Source organism: Colias eurytheme, chromosome 19 (assembly GCF_061535395.1).
Source record: "Colias eurytheme isolate Ceu_HAF_F1 chromosome 19, ilColEury1 Martin Lab GWU primary, whole genome shotgun sequence".
Classification (NCBI taxonomy): Eukaryota; Metazoa; Arthropoda; class Insecta; order Lepidoptera; family Pieridae; genus Colias; species Colias eurytheme.
Genome location: NC_142998.1, coordinates 8651256 through 8669878, shown reverse-complemented (window position 1 = coordinate 8669878; position 18623 = coordinate 8651256). Strand labels below are relative to the sequence as shown.

The window sequence follows — 18623 nt, the reverse complement described above, 5'->3', positions numbered from 1 at the left end:
ATCGTTTTTCGTTTATCTCGCTAAAACCAGAGAATGGCTGGACCGTCTTGGTTTATATTGATGCAGAAACATTAGTGGAAATTTTGAATAAAAATAATTTGAAATACATTTTGAGAAATAAATAGATGTAACCAAGTTTACCATGTCATCTGCTTTTGTAAAAAACTCAAGGATAAGTTTCTTCATGAAGAAGTGTAGTCATGTATGACTCATGTTAAGGTTTTTACCAAATGATTTTCTTCTGACAACAGAAAGTTATGACCTTCTGAGTTTAGACTTATATGTCAAGTTCCAACTTCCAAATGATAACTTCTGAGTACTGAATTGAAATCGTATTTCGCAGTATCTCTTGGATTAGTCAAAAGCTTTCGGTAAAAACGACTTTAAATGAGATATGCAAAACATTAGAGACAAATATAGAGATCGTAAATTATTGATTCTATATGGACATCGTTTTGCAATTACTAATTTTGGTTTAAATATGAATCTTTTTATTTCATAAGCTTTATATAAACGAAAAGAATAAATCAATTTATTTAAACAAAATGTATGTTGGATACACACAATCGTAAATCTCGGCTTGACCTAAAAATCGGGACAATCAAAATCAAAGTGGGAGCAATTCATTTCAATTTCAGTTAATGAAAAAATAGTCTGATTTCGCCAGTTTTAATTTGGTTTCTCATTGCAATTTGCAATTAATATCAAGATTTTTATTAATAGAATCCGAGAACTAATTAGTTACAACTCAATTATGTATTAATTCATTCCTATGTAAATACGATTCCATTGTCTACACTAATATTATAAAGAGGAAAACTTTGTTTGTTTGTTTGTTTGATTGTAATGAATAGGCTCATAAACTACTGGACCGATTTTGATGAAAATTGGCACAGATAATCTTTAGACCCTGAGAAAGAACATAGGCTACCTTTTATTGCGAAATATGTACCACGGGCGAAGCCGGGGCGGACCGCTAGTAAGTCATAAATACATTTATTCCTTGTACGAATATAATATGATTAACATTGACTTAATTATAATTTTACAGAGTTACTTATTAAACTTGACATCGTAATTTTTAACTATTATAGAATCTCAATGCAATCAAGCCCAAAAACAATCTGACCTTTATAAATATCATCTAACCAAAATCAAATTTAAAAGAAAACAAAAGATCAGAAAACAGCCATATTAAGTACACATAAAGGTTACTAGTCCAATACGTACATAATCAAATATTAGCATTGACACACTTTAACCTGACTCGGCAGAATGGATACCAAAACAAGTCAAATCATTATCTAATAGTAAACAAAATCATCAAAAGAGAAATCGGTGACCGGCCCAGCGCCCGCGCCGGTTTCTCGGCGATCGATGGCGCAACGCCTTGCAACATGCACTACCTATCAGCTGGACGGACCTTCTAACAAAATTCACTTTATCCTACTAATATTATAAACGAGAAAGTTTGTACGAATGTCTTGATGCTGGTTACTCTTTCATTTAAATTTCCTACTGAGATGGATTATAGTCTGGATTATTAGCACATAAGCTTTTTTATAAACAATATAGGGAGACGGTTGACCACGATCTCGCCCGCTGGTAAGCGGACTAAGATGGAGCGTGCTTCCTTAGAAGGTAACTGTTCACTCTTGACTTGAAGATGAACAAGTCAAGAGTGAACAGAACAGTAGATTTTCATATTGTAAATGTAGATTGACAATATGTAAATCTACATTTTACCCATGTACCATGCAAATGACACCGCAGGTTCCAGCTAGTAGTATAAAGTATAGCCATTCCAATGATTCATTCTAGTGAATCAGATACATCTGTAGTCTGTACATGCACTTATGTCGTAAAATATTGCATTTCATAAGATACGTTTTAAACGTATTGAAATTTATTACACATCCTGAACCGAAAAATAGGTTATTAATTTATTGCCTTATTAAGCACTAACTCGCTTTTAAACGCGCAATAATAAAAAATAAAAAACACAAGCAGTAGTGAAAATATCAAACCTATGAGTTGAAATCGTATTATAATTATTTACACATTAAAATTTAGTAAAAAAATAAACACCAGCTTACCAAACACAACGGTGAACAACCTGACGCACGATAAAAAATTGAATGCAAATATTGTTTCACAAGAACCGCTTCCTATGCGTAAAAAGCGCGTGCTTTTTAGTAGAGCCTTGATTATTTTTCATAGACATTTAAATAGGTAGTTAATATATTATAGAATAATATACTAAGGTATTATTGATTTATTACTGAACAAGCTTTGAGCTTTCCGTCCGCGGCTTCGCAAATTATATACTAAAACCTTCCTCTTCAATTATTCGTTAAAGATTTAAGCATACATAGGGACAGAGAAAGCGACTTTGTTTAATATTATACTTTGTTTAACACTAATAAGAACTTAGTACCTAAACACCTCACACATACATCCGAACAAAATAAAACGTCAATACACACCAGAATAACACCCGATGTCTCAAATAATGTTAAATTCCTTCAAATTCACAGATAGGACTGAACAATGTCGCGGGAACATTGAAATAAATAAACTCAGGAGCGTACTATTTCAAAACACTTATTGTCTTACATTAGATTATTGAATTCATTGTCTGCAATCGTGTCTCGGGTTCAAAATCACGAATTTACATCGCAGAGTACATGCGTTAGTCACAAATATTCTTTTAGCTTATTTACTCCAGCCTTACCTAGTATAGTATAGTTTTATATTATCTGTGGCCTTACTGAAAGCTGCATTGCTCAATATAATTTATTTATTAACATAAAATAAATTAAAATAGGCCGCTATATAACTTTTAATTGATCTCTATCAGGCAACACCTTAGGCCAAATAGGAATAGTTGCTTAACTAATTTCTATTAGATATTATTTTTTTTATTTAACTATGATAAAAGCATCGACCGTGGCCTTCGTAAAGTGCGTAATTTTTGCATAATAAACGCAAAAATTATCATAAATTCAATGTTAGTATCACATTTTTTTATGCAAATAAACAGAAACGCTACAACATCAAAGGAACTTTTTATCCGTTTGATAAAATAAAAATGGTGTCAATGTTGAGTACATTAATATAATTACCGTGAGAATGTAAAGCATACATGTAAATTAATTCAAGATAGTAAAAGCGAATCGTAGATTAGGAACAGAATTTTAAATTCGGTGTTTACAGTTAGGTATGCCTATAACGAAAATTGTACATAATAAGAAATGCATGTTATTTTAGCATGCAAAGTTGAATGCCCGATATTTATGAATGAAAAGTGACAACAATATATACTTACTTACATAATATTTATACTATGACACTTACCGACTACTACTAAGTAGGTATATCCTAATAAATAAATTAAGTAATGTTTCTAATCAGATTTTACCAATTAAAAGCATTAATTTACAAAATATTGCAATGCAAAATGCTATAAAAACATCTTAGATAGTAATAATAATACGTAACAGTTAACGCGGAAAGTATTCCATTGACCTCAGCTTGTGACGTAATTGTAATGTACCTACTGTGTGCTGCTGTATACAATCCATCAACATAAATCTGTGTATTTGCGATTATTTTAATAGTAATTAGTATTGTAATTTTATAGCGCATTATAATTATATATGTAGATTGCATTGTTGTAGTAAATTTTGTGTTGGTATCAACTTATTAAAAAAAAAAAACATTAAACTGAATTACCAACAAAATTGTGCTATCACAATAACCAAAAAATAAGCGTAGATCGATAAAAATACTCGTAGTTCACAAATATGTTAATTTTAACAGATAAACATCAGATCAAACAAATTTACACTGATTGTTTAAGTTAAAATACACAACACTACACGCACCTTTATTGAAAATGTGTTAAATTTTATTGTTTTATTTATAAACACACGGAAGATATTATTTTATAGATATTGACAAGCACGTAAATATCTGTTAACTTATATGGTGGCGCAAATAATCGTAACTCAGGTATCAATAGTATAATATTTCATAGGAAATCATTTTGTTCATTTTATTCTATGAAATATGCCTTCCTATACATATTATCCCATTGAGCCCCGAACGGCCATATCCGACCGCGACACAATAGATTTTCTATTGTGTCTGTGATTCCGGGGCCTGATGGATTATGCATGTCATAAAGTTAGATGTGACTGAATTTTTTATGTTGTTTTAAAATTAATCCTAACCTAAAAATCTATACCTACCGACATATAGGTAACTACGTAAGTTAATGGTTCAAATGAATACGGCTAACTAATTATGTATAAGATATTTCGGGGCAGTCATACCTTTATTTAGCGCTAAGGTGTTACAAAAAGAAAGTTGCAAATATTGCGATTACGATATGGACTCGTTTTTCAGTGGTCAAGTTACAAATTGCTGATTTAAGATTAAACATTGATTTACTTACTTATATAAAATTTGATTTAAATCTGTAACCTACAGATGTTTTCTGAATTTATTTATATCAGTTACGTCTTGAAATGGGTACATGAAGCTTGATGAGTGAATGATAGGTACGATTTCATTATTCCATATTTAGCTTATGTTTTATAGGTGATATTAATATTCGGTTTAGATTATTAGGTACTAAACGCTTTGATCTTTTAATGAAAGACAGCTGATAGACATATTTAAATATTTTGCGAACTGATATCATAAACACCCACCTACAAACATTTGCGCTACATAAACAATACAATTTATCAAAAATATGTATTTAAAAAAATAACGAAAAAACATTTCAAAAGTCAATGCCAATCTATTTCTGTATTTATATTACTTATAAAGTTTGTGTGTGTGTGAGTTGTAGAGCAATCTCTGGATCTACTTAACTTGGATCTACTGATCAATAGAAAGCCACGTTATCTGTGAAAGTCATAGGCTATATTTTATTTTGGTTGTAATCTTTATTACGCTTGTTTTATTACGAGTGGTTATAATAATATATACCCGTTTAATCCTCTTCAAAAGTCGTCTCTGCCGTCGCAACAGCGTCTTCCCGCAGCGTCGCAGTCTGTCGAACCACTTGCAGCTCAACGGAGCCAAATCTATCATGTTCCAATTATTCGCCATGGTCAACACACTGTTCTGTTCTATCACATAATAATTCTACACTGTTTTCGTATGCACTTTTCACTTTTGATTGTCCTTTTTAGTAACTGTTTATAAATTCGCAGATAATTGAGGGTTGGTTTGTTTCTGTGGTTTGTTTGTTTTATATTCACAAATCTCTAAGAGAATACATTGGTTAATAATTAAATAATTATAAATTTATAAAGAATAGAAAAAATTCGATCACGAGGCGGGACTCGAACCCGCATCCTTCGCGCCATTCCGGGGCGGATGCCTGACCAACTCAGCCACTCGTGACCCGCCAGAGCAATCGAATTTATTCTATTCTTTCAGTTTTATGTGTCTGAAGGGACACACCGCGCGCCATCTATTGAGATGATTAACAACCATTTCAACCAATATGAAGCACTTTTCAGTGAATACAATATTGTAACGATGGAACACGACCTTTTTTGTTGAATTTATATTTTTGGTTTTATGGCATTCAAATGCTTTATAAATATAAATTTATAAAGAATAGAAAAAATTCGATCACGAGGCGGGACTCGAACCCGCATCCTTCGCGCCATTCCGGGGCGGATGCCTGACCAACTCAGCCACTCGTGACCCGCCAGAGCAATCGAATTTATTCTATTCTTTCAGTTTTATGTGTCTGAAGGGACACACCGCGCGCCATCTATTGAGATGATTAACAACCATTTCAACCAATATGAAGCACTTTTCAGTGAATACAATATTGTAACGATGGAACACGACCTTTTTTGTTGAATTTATATTTTTGGTTTTATGGCATTCAAATGCTTTATAAATATAAATTTATAAAGAATAGAAAAAATTCGATCACGAGGCGGGTACAATATTGTATCATCGTTACAATATTGTATTCACTGAAAAGTGCTTCATATTGGTTGAAATGGTTGTTAATCATCTCAATAGATGGCGCGCGGTGTGTCCCTTCAGACACATAAAACTGAAAGAATAGAATAAATTCGATTGCTCTGGCGGGTCACGAGTGGCTGAGTTGGTCAGGCATCCGCCCCGGAATGGCGCGAAGGATGCGGGTTCGAGTCCCGCCTCGTGATCGAATTTTTTCTATTCTTTATAAATTTATATTTATAAAGCATTTGAATGCCATAAAACCAAAAATATAAATTCAATTAAATAATTATCAATTATAACACACGTTTGTAATCCCATATACACGACAAAAAGAAAACGGCCTAGTTCGTAAGCCCTTCGAAACAATCGTCTGCAAGTACGTCTGTATGAATCACGCCTCAACGATCACAAAGGTATGCCACTGGCTATCACATGACACTCGAACTTCGGTACTAATTATCGTCTATTCATAATCCGTCAACAAGGTATTTATTTGCATAAAATTACACACGTTAACATGTTTCACGTGAGCGCTCACGAAAACATGAACATTTTTTCCGATAACAGCATTAACAACATAGGCAAAGAGCGTTTCATAAGATATTGAAAACTTTTTGTCTCATTTACATAATTTCCAATCGGGATACAGTATGTCATGTTTTGAAAAGGTTGTAGATAATTATAACTGTAAAAGAGATTTCTAAATAAAAGCCTCATATACATATTTGTATAGTAGAGCCATTTTAATAGGCAACATTTGACAGTTCAACAAAATTCAACAACGTAACCTAGTAACGACGACATAGAATAATATGATATTTCGTTTTGTTAAAACTGCACATTTGCTTAACTTTTTTCAATTACGATAACATATTTATAATAATAATGACCGATACAAGTAATTTTAGGATTTGATTTTACTGATAAACCATTCTAAACATAATAAACAATTTCTGATTTAAAGAACTGACGTTGCTACAATTTTGTGTCAATAAACCTTTTTTCTTTTTAAATACCAGAGACGTTACTCTAAAAATCGAAATCTGACATCTAGAATCGAATGCATTGATTACTTGGGAATAAAAATCATCATAAATTATTGACATGTGTTTCAAGTTCGATTGACAAATGTTTCAAGTCCGTATCGATTAATTCACTTTAATCGATGTTTTTAAGCAGGTTACCACCCTATGAAGATAAAATTGATAGACGTCAAATGTTGCCTATTAAATTGGCTCGACAATAGATACATTATTTCTTAAAGTATGAAGCAATTCATAAGGTTACGCCTGGGCATTGTTTTTTGAATGTGGGTTCAGGGTTTTATTGCGCACAAATGAACCGTGTTTAGGTATATAAATAAAAGGATTTATTGCCGAGCTAAGAATAATATTACTGCAAATCTTTTGTGAGTTGGTGACACATAAATTAGTATATATTCTCGTAACAAATAAATTAGGAATACTGAGACCTTGGCATATTTCCTGCAAGCACAATACTTAATGATAAATAACTACTAATAACAAGCGCTTGAAGTAAGAAATAATATAGAGTTATTTATTTTAAACATTGCTGGTATTTAATTTTGATTGCTATACATTTTCCGACACCGTACTCGCAACCTTACTCGTAACTTCGCAACACAACCTGTCTACAACTAACTAAAACTATAACCGACACACCAAGATCCTAACCAGACGCAAACTAACATCACACTAATATTGAACAAAGAAATTAACTTTATTATTACTTTACGTACAGGAGAAGCCGTGTAGCTTGACTCCTCAAGTTTCAGCTAATTAAAACGTGAGTATTCTTCGGCGCAGTCACGTTCCTATTAATATGATAATCTGTTTTGGTGCATTCACACATTCGTGTTCGAATACGAGAGTCGACGCGAACTACTTGTTCGCACATTCGTCGTCCTTTTGATAAGTCTGAAAAACCGCTCTATAATAAATGAAATGCTAGTTTGTCTCGTTTATCGCCTCGCTAATCGCACGAATGTGTAAATGCACCACTAGGCTTCTTATTCCCCTTCAATTTTACTGAGTTTCAACGACATTCTCGAAGGAGCTTTGGAAAAACCACTGCAACTAGCGACTGCATCCAAAATCCAAATATTGAAGAAAAAGTCGTAAGCAGTTTTTTCCTTCAAACGTTATGAATCTTAATTTGGGATAAACCAACAACCACACATGCTACGACAAGAACAAGACAAAAGAAGATCCCAGAATATTTTGTGAAAAAAAAAAAAATTTTGCACCGAATTGTCCTACCAACGAATTATTTAAACGTCTCTCTACCCTATTTATGGAACATTTGGACATAACCACCTGCCGCCAGCCCTGTGGGGCTGTGATGTGTGTAAAGGCAATAAAATCAGAAATCATTGGGTGAACATAACATGGCTGGGAAGAGGGTTGTATTGCCCGCATGTGCAGGTAATATTTTTTGCTTCAACAGCTGTTTACTTTTTGTCATCTAACAAGGGACCGCTCTAGCCTATTTCGTTTTAAATATTATTATAGGATGATATTTATTTATTTTACCAAAACCTTATAAACCTTTTTTACCCTATAAACCTGTTATATTTGTATTATGTATCTAGTAACTAGTTGGTAAGCCTTTCTTTAAATAAATAAACCAATATTAATTTGTTAATTCCGATTAATTAGAATAAGATCCTATCATCTGTTGTTGATATCGCGGATTTCACATAAAAACATCGAAAACATGTGTATATGAAAACAAACAATGTACATGCAAGAATACTGCGTTATAGGTTTATTTTATAGTCCCAACAATGTCATAAGTTTCAAGGTTTGAAGAGTTTAATAATCTCTACAACCCGGAACGTGTGTTTGAATATCCAATAATCCAAAACCAAGTATTATAGCACTGAATATGAATATGATGACGTGATCACGAGCCAAATATTAGCAAGTAGTTGGTTGAATTACGTACAATGCTTTGTAAATATTCCTTATTTGTTTGCATTGTTATTATGGCAGAAATTAAAGGTCAATTTGAATAGCAATTGCTTACATGTAAACGTGTTAGCGTGTTCGTAAATAGACTTAGCAGATTTTGATGTTTAATGCGATGGAGACGTGAATAATTTTCAACATTTTTAATCGAATAATGCGATTTGTGAAAAGATCTTTAATCTATTTTAATTATGTTGTTTAGTATCAGTGTTGTAAGAAGATTGTTTTAATTATTTACTATTTTTATAACTATACCTGTAAGTACTGATTACGAGTTTATCTTATGAGTTAGAGATGAGTTTCAGACGAGGAAATAAAACTGAAATAATCAAGGCCTATTTTAAAGGTTTACAGAGGATTATAACTCCCTATAAAAAGGAAGGTTATACCTCAATTTATATAACAGTGAACTTGAAAGAATACCTAGGTCATATTAACTTGACAATGATTAACTTTTGTTTACATACATCTAGAGATGAAATCCGTTTACTATACCACAAGCACTTAAACAAATAAGATAAATATTAGAAGTGAGGTCATAAAGAATTACATATTAAGTTAGTGTAAGTAAAATAATCTCATTCTTTATCTATAAATATTTTAAAGCAAATAAAGTCAAGAACAAAATTAATTTCTTTGTACATATTGATTGCGTTTTTCTTAAAACTTCCTCATTACGTAAATGCGATAATTATTTTTAAGTTTTATATCAAAATGACTTGAAAGTATTTGGAAGCTGTTTTGTCAAGAGTTGTTTTATTATTTACATATTATGCTGCTGGAATGTGATATTGTTTAATTTACTATGCATCAATTCATAATTTATTTGAATTTCAAGATTGATCTTGATTGTTTAAGGAAATCATTCAGATCTATCTGGGAAATAGACCATAATGAGACATTACGTACCTATCAAAGCTACATCACATCGGAAATGGAATTCGCTGATTGCTTATTACTCAATCTATGTCTAAAACAAAATTTAGCGTTTGTCTAGTCTTTCTTATCTCCATTTTAATAGTTAACATTTTTAATACGAGTGCAAAGGAAATTTTTATACAATATAATAAAAGCATATCAGTAGAACAGTGTTTTAGTTATCACTATAAAAAGATGTTTACGTAGTTTGAAGTGTTTTTTAATAGCAATTTAATTATCAAGTTCATTAAAGCCTATTTGTAAACATCTAACATTATTATATAAATTGCATTTGCTAGAACAGTACCGGTTGGAAAAATTTCACATCAACAAATAGATATATATATAAACGACAACATTCACTGAACTGAATTGAACTGAAAACTGCATTGTTTACGGTTGAGTAAGTAGGCGTTTGCACTTTCTAGCCTACCATTGCGATCGGAGTGACGACACATTTCTACATATTACCAAGAAGTAGATACGATATGAAAAATCCACTAAAGAATCATGTTACGAGTAACATTGTTAAGAGACCGTTAGTATATGGGATCACAACAAATGATACGATTTTTACCGGCGTGTAGTCGGTCCGCACGCAACCGAGCGCGTCGACGTCGAATGCAACACTGCAAGATCGGTGCCTCTTTCACCGGCGATTACACAAGCCAATTACGTAAAGCTCTTGCCTTTCCAACCAACGCGCCAGCTGTGCACTGTGTGGAGCAACTGCCGCTGATGCGAACTACCGCGTAAAAACCTATGGCCACAGCAAATGGGGATGACCGTAAATCATTGTACATCGCCCTGCACCTTGTCGGTCATGGCTTCGGTTTTTTTGTAGGTACACGTAGGTACACGATATAGAGATCGTCGCATTAAGATCAGTTTTTGTGGAGACAGGGTCATATGACATACATTTTAAACAGAGAATCTTTTATTTTTTTAAAGAATCTAAAAAGTAAAAATGTTAAGAATTAAAATTTGCAATTTGTGGCAGTTTCAAAGTTCAAACATTTCTACTATTTCGTATTAAAAATAAATACTTATAATAATATTACCTACATTGAAAATTAAATTATGGTTAGCTCATAACTCTTTCTTTACTTTTTATAAGAAAGTATGATACTCGCATTAAAATACCTACAAACCATTTATCCTTAATTGTTTTGTTTATCGATGTATGAGCTTAATTGCGCATAGTTCCTTTAAAACACGACATCCGAGATGACACTGAACAAAAACATATTCAATTTAAGGGTCACACAAAGCATAATTGCACTAACGACATATATTTGATTAATTTTCGTGTTTTTGAAATGTCAAAACTTTCCTTCTTTTGTCAGAACAGCCGCAAATAATAAGGAAATTGTCTCATAATTCGAGTGCATTCGCGTAAAGCATTTCTCTCGATGCGCCTTTTGTGTTAATTTAATTAATGAGATTCTTCGCTCCATTCCATTTGCATTGCGAAATGAATAACCGTAAAAAGTGTTAAAGCTCTTAAAGTGCAAGTACATGTATAAACAACGCTTTCTTTGTAAAGAATACATGAGTTCTCGTAATTAAATATTCATGACCCACTGTCTACTAATACAAAAGTTTAGCGAGGCTATAAATTATTAAGTGGATCTTGTAAGGTATGATAAATTAAATTTTGTATGATATTATTTATTTTAATCTATAATATAAAAGTGAAACGCTAAATTTGTTGCCAATCGCAAAACTCGAGAACGGCTAAACCGATGTCGTCTATTCTTTTTTTTAAATATTCCTTGCATGACGATGGTGGTTCTTCGTTCTGGAGAGAAAACGTAAACATGTACCAAGGGCGAAGCCAAGGCGAATATTCAATTGATATCATATAACAGTGGTTGCTATCCTACGATCGCGACCCTAATATTACAATATTCCCTATTTTCCCGTATCCTTTCATCTACGAGGTATATTCCTCCCTTATTTGCCTATCACAAAACGAATATTCGTACAAATTAAATAATCACTGAAACCTTACGAAAATCCTGTTGTAATTCGATACCGACATTTTGTTGCATTTTAATGGCTGCGTATAAAAAGAATCCGAAATCCCGATGTAACTCTATAGTATTGAAAATGCTTAAGAGCTTCCTTGAGTATACAACAAACAATATGGTGCCTAAATTAGAATATATTTAGGAATACAAACAATTCATTTGTAAGGTAATAAATTAATTTTACTATAGATATAAATCTCTACATTCCTCCCAAAACTCTATTATAACATTTGATGAATTGAGAGTCATAATTTAAAATATTAAACAAGCTTTAAACAAACGAAATTAACATACCAATTAGGGCTGATTTTTCAATCCTTGCTTAAAACTTATTCGTCGAATAATGTATAAAACTACCATTTTAAAAACGTATTCTAATTGCTCGTATTTGACAGTTTACGTGACATTTTAATATTATCGTGTAACACTTTATTGGACGGATAAATTTTATCCAAGCATTGAAAAATCGGCCCTTAATGTTCCAATCTAAATCCTTTAAAAACAAAAGCCACATCCCAGTCAACACAAATAGACGATCTTAGGATTTATAACGAAATTGTCTTTTGATGTGTATTATTAAACCATTTAAATCATTCTTCACATCAGAGGATTTCATAAAGCGAACAATTAACCCATTTACATAGAGCTTCCTCTTCCTATTCCCTTATGTAACAAAACCATAATTCTAAATAGAAAGTACGCTTCGAGCTTCCTCGGTGCTATTTGCTAAGTCAATTTCTTAACGTATATTTAAATACAAAATAAACTGTTGTAGAGGAAATCTCAATTTAAATGTTTAGGTAATATAATTAGAAATTGTCAATCACCCCGGCTTTGCAAGGTTAACACCGGATTTAAAAACAAATATTTATAATAAATTCATATACAATGCAGGATAAGTCGAACTTTCTTCTTAAATGGAATTAAAATCAAATTAGGATAGGTATTTCTATTTTAAAACTGAATATCTTTATAACATTTGGTTGAACAAAATCTTCACTCTAGTCTCCAAGCTGCAGATTGGTACCTATATATGTACTAGGTAGGAACCTAAAATCTTTATGTTACTCCAGGTCATAATCTTTGTTCACACCAACTTCTGACATATCTAATAGATAATTTTTTGAGTGAAAGAACAACAAACAAACATATTTTCACACGATACGAAACTGATCTTATCACTATAAATATAAAATATTGTTTTTGTTTCCACATTTATCTTAATAAATACTTTGATTTCGTGATTTTAATCTCATACGTTGTTTTGCGTATCTTGAACATAAACAAGTTGTTTTGATGAGATAAAATAATATTAAGGGGATTAAACTTCAATGTTCAGTGTCTAGATACTTAGATAGGTCGGTCACCAAATTTATAGGTACGTTATAGGTACGGTGTACAATATGTGAGCAATAAGTTTTACCTAAAATATTACGATTGTCTTTATTATATTCATATAATTCATAGCAATATGGTTGTAAAAGATTTATAGGGAATAAGATATCGTGAAGTCGTTAAAAGGCAGTGTGTGTCCCTAGTGGTAGTGGTAAGAGGCAGACGCATTATGCATACATCTGTTTCATTGAAGTAGGTGATCAGCCTTCTGTGTCCTGCCCGACCTAGACGTTTTTCTTCCCGACGAATCGAACCCAGGACCTCTCGGTTCTACGCTCACGCGTTAACCACTGAACCAAGGAGGCGGCCAATCATCTATATCTATAACTATAAAATTGTCTAAAAAAAATTGTGAAATCTATAAATAAATGTAGTATAAATTACAAGCAAACCTCTGAAACATGCTGTGTAAAGCTTAATTATTATTCTATCCACGTATCAACAAGTGAATTTCACAAATGCAGTTGATGGACGTACAATTGTTCTTACGCTATTATCTTTTGTGTTAAAATTAATAACATTTTACGATCGCCGCCAACGACTTAATTGCTACTTCGATAAATGAAGAAGCAGCATTCTTGCTGTAAAATATTTATTTTATTGCTATAGAAGATTTAACATAATGGAGGCCTCAAGTGTCGTAATATATTATATAGGTAAATAGTTTTTGAAATTTAATACTCGGAAGCTTTTATACGCAATATATTAATTTTATCATTATTCAACTCGACAACTCTGTTTCGACATTCCAACTTTCAATAGTAGATAATTTTTCAAAATTTAAATATTATGTTTACGTAATATCTTATCTTATTAAAAAATTCATAACAACCAAATTATGATGACGTGGTGATTTTTCTTTACTTGCATAAAATTGAGGTTCATATAATATAGGTATCTAACATTTGATTCAATGATTAATTTCCTTGTGATAAGTGCATTCATTTATGCCTTTATTTGATGATTTACAAGTTCATAAAGTGGAATAAAATTAGAAAACATACGTAGGCATATTTATAGAAAGAGAAAATTACGATACACCCGTGCTTCATCTGGATTTAAGGGTCTCTTCGTACCCATTCGGAATTTGTAGTGTCATTTTATTCTAAACGTACAGTCAAATTAAATTTCTCGTAAATAATATTAGTAGAATTTAATACATATAAATTATCGTATGGGAGATTGACTTTCCCATAATCGCTTTGAAAGCACTCCAAGATCTAAGCCTTATAATTTTAATTTCGTTGTAGAAATGTTGACCTCGATATAATCCAGTATAATTAACATTTCTCATTAAAACATTATATATTTTGGATAAAACGTTTAATTATTTTGAATACAGTACGTGATTTCAATTTTAAAGTTTGATTCTGTGAACTTACGTGACTTTCTTAAAACGTGTTATGGAGCAATAACAATTAAGGGTCAGTGCTATGTTATTGCAAAAATTAAAAAAGAAAACGAAAGATTATAGCAAAAAAATACTTAACATAGGTATATAATTAAATTGGCAAAAAGTCGATCCATTTCAGACCATCTAATTTTATCAGTCATGATAATAAACTAGAAGACTAGTGTTATAAAATATTCTAGAAATCGAGTCTAGAAACCTGCCCTAAGGAAGTGAACAACGTAACAAATTACATAAATCTAATATTATGAACGTATTTTCTATGGTATATTGCAACATTACGATCTATCGAAATGAAAGCTATACAACAGCTTTCGCAAGACCTAAATAAACAAGCTCTATAATAGGTTTCTACTTGCATAGTAACAAATCTAGTTTCATGTTACCATTTTCTTAACTTTAAATGTATTTTACTAACAAATAAAATTAACTAATTTTAATTCGCGCCATTCTTTCACGCACATAAAAAGTAGCGCCTTCCACTTAACTTGGCAAAAGTTTTATGTTGTATATTAGCTGTAAATAAAATGACAGGCGTTAAAAAATTCAAGCATCCATAAGTGGTATGAAATATAGATTCTATAGCCTTACATATAAGGTTTAAATAATTTAACACATAATTCTAGTATCAAGTGAAATACAATAAACTAAATTTATAGAGAGCGTATCCAAGTAGTTTTGAGGAAAATCGAGACTAGGTTTTTATCGCCGCTATTTTCAATAGAATAACCTTATAACCTCAATAATGGTTTCTATTACGGTCGCCGCTAATGGCACATAAACAAAATAACGAAAGCGACTTTCTATACGAGATCATACGATACCGATCAACTGAATATCATGGTAGTTGAATCTGATAGACAGCTCACGACTATTCGACTAGATTGTTCTAGAAATGATGGCAACACATTTGAATTTTGTAGGCGTTCAGAAAGATCGATAATTTTTAGTTTGAATTTAGGGATGTAACGATACCGATACAGATACCGATATATCGGCCGATATATCGGCAAGCCGATATATCGGTATCGCCGATAATAAATCAACCGATACCGATATTTTTTTATTAAATTAACTATTTCTTTTCTTTTATGTTTTTGCATTGTATTCATTGATATTGTTTTATTTCTGTTTCTGTAATAGTGTTAAGGAAGAGCGGAACCTCCTGACACCAGCATTTTATTTGCTTACTAGGAGTGTTCCAATCACAAATTTGTTTATGTAAAGGAAAGAAATAAATAATTTTGAATTTTTTTAATTTTTAACGTGATAACGTTTTTAAAATCGTTTTAGTCGGGTGACATGTTCATAAACTTGTGTCACACCAAAACCTCACGAGCGCGATCGCAGGTATAACGAGAGAGAGACGGACCGATCTCCCGTTTCATCTCGAGCGCTGCCACTGCATTATGTTATCACGTAAACATCTCGATCGTAAACCTACTTTACAAACAACCAATTTTTTTGATATCAAATATGTAATTCAAAAATCCGCGCCCAATGAACGATGCGGGAGGCCGCCCGCGCGTGCGCACTTTGTTTTCTGAAAAAACTCTACCAATACTGCCGTCCTTTAACTAAAAAGCCGTTAACCCTCAAATGGTCAATTTTCAGTTTTAAATGTAGGGTGATAGAGTTCAGAATTCTCTATCTTTCTGTCTAAGAATCATTTCTCTAGCATTAATAGTTATAAATATATGTAAAATATTGTAAGCCGTTAAGTGTCACAATTTTCAGCGATTCCATAACTTGAAAGCGTCTAACCAACACTACTTCGCTAAATTTCCTTAAAAGTACCTTAACCGCCAGATTTAATTATTATTTTTTAGCTTTTTACTTGACTAAAAGTACGTTATCAGATTATACTTGACTATAGGGACGCAAAAGGACTATAACTGCTTTATGATATGCTTTCATATAACGATTCCAATGGAAATCCTTACCTTATTTGCAGTTACTCGCCCTTAACGCTTGTTTAGTTAAGTAATTTTATTTAGGAAAAATTCTAATAACACTTTTTTGCTTAGCTACAAAGCAGCTAACCCTCATTTTTAAGCTAAAAGGCAGTTATCCGATTCTGGTGATGCATCAGTTTTGGGGATGAGAGTGATGATGAAATAATGTCGCTCCCAAGCAGAGTACCGATTGTTTTTGATTTTCTTTTACAAGACGTATTGTTTCTGATCAGGTTTACTAAGTTTTAAACAATCTAGCAGCTAAATTACGGAAAATATAACAAGTCAAAGTTACGAAAATTTGGTAGGTAATGGTTACGACAGTGCGAACTTTTAATCGTACTTCTCTGTTTAGACTCTGATTTGTCTCTGTAACCGAGAAAGAGAAGAAAGACAGTCTGTACTATTTAATTTTTAAAACTATTTATTAATTATGTAATTTACCCCTTGGGTGGAATTAGTATTCGACTGTCAAGCAATGTACTAGAGATGGTGATACAAAAATTGTTAGGAGTACACTACCTTTGACCCGCTGACGGGGAGTCCATTTTGCAACTATTGCTATTTTTTCTTATCTTTATATGTATTAGATTATTAAGATTTGTATTTTTTACATAGTAGCAAATAAAAAGTTTTCTACCTCCTGCTATTTTCCACATATTCTGATTTCTGGTATATTATATTTTCTGAATGTGGATGAAAGAGTCTTCTAATCATTTGATAAGCGGTTCTACATTATTTATTAAGAGCATCCCACATGTAAGAGCTTGAAGCCCTATTGAAACCAGGGTTTTATTTTTTCAAAAACCTTGTGCACAAGTCTTAATTTTTTTTTTCAGGAAACGATTTATGTTTATATGTTTGTGGTTCTATATGTACTCACATATCCGTGGCTCGTATGATGGCTTCGCAGAAGAATATTTATAAAATAACGTTAAAATTGCAATTCTAAATGAATATACGGTTCCAAAAAAGAAAAGCGAGAAGATTTATCTCAATCTTAACCCCTTAATGAGCCACTGTAATGAAATAAACGTGAACATGACGAGAAATAAAGGTTAATTTTATCGAAAACTTAAAAGAGTCATTTAGTAAAAGAGTTTAAAATACTTGTTACTCACAATAAGACACTAAATTTAGATAGTGTTTAAATCCTTAATACTTAAACCTAAAAGCTTTTGATCCTTTTCCTTTCCATTGGTTGATGGTTGACCTAGAGGATGTAATTCCCGAGAGCAAAGCCTCAGACAGCAGCAAATTTTTAACATTAGTAAGATTAATATTTAGTACAACTATATAGAATCATAGTACAAAAGCATCCAAAAACCCTTAAACGCTGATTATAAAGTTTTTGAAATTTAAATTAAAACGAAAGTCATAGCTTAAAAGTAGTTATATGTAGTAGCTTAACGACGTTTTAGGTAAGCATTTTATTACTAAATAAAAAAAAATCACAAAATGAAAATAAAAATACTAAATTACTTAGCTAAAAAGTCGCTATGGTATGTGAACGGCCGTCTTGTCCAGTAAATAGTTAAAATTTTCAGATTATTATGCTGAACTAAACGAGAAAAAGTGAATTTAAAAATAAATTATAACAGTTTCTGGGTAAAAACTAATATTTATATATAATTAAATGTCGATCGATGTATCTCACAATAATTATTGTAAGTGTCATAATTTTTAAGAAATAACGATTTCCGTGTTTTTTGCCATTTACTCGAAACTCACTTCGTGGGCTTAACGGCTTTCTAGTTAAAGGACGGCAGAATAGTAAACTTTTATTAGGTACTGATTGTATGTGTATTACTTAAAGTTTAACAGACTTCGTAAAATAATAATACTAAAATAAACGGTTTTGTTGTTTTTTGATTTGGCATTTTTATTTAAAAGAATACGATTAACAGTTGTCTCTGTT

At 31.9% G+C, this 18623-nt stretch overlaps 1 protein-coding gene across 4 annotated transcripts in view; it reads right to left on the bottom strand.

Moving 5' to 3' along the window:
• Nucleotides 1-18623, bottom strand: part of LOC149900292 (protein fem-1 homolog CG6966) — an 80304-nt gene that overhangs the window by 20769 nt on the left and 40912 nt on the right. For 2 of the 4 annotated variants that reach the window (XM_090113301.1, XM_090113298.1), the window contains exons 1-2: nt 10489-10640; nt 5002-5282 (exon numbers count right to left, since the gene is read on the bottom strand). The exons of 1 other annotated variant lie outside the window; for it this stretch is intronic. In XM_090113301.1, the coding sequence (XP_089969427.1) occupies nt 5002-5124 (123 nt within the window). In that variant the 5' untranslated portion in view covers nt 5125-5282; nt 10489-10640. Of the gene's footprint in view, nt 1-5001; nt 5283-10488; nt 10641-18623 lie in introns of those variants that run through there. One more of the 4 variants, XM_090113300.1, reaches the window with a different exon arrangement.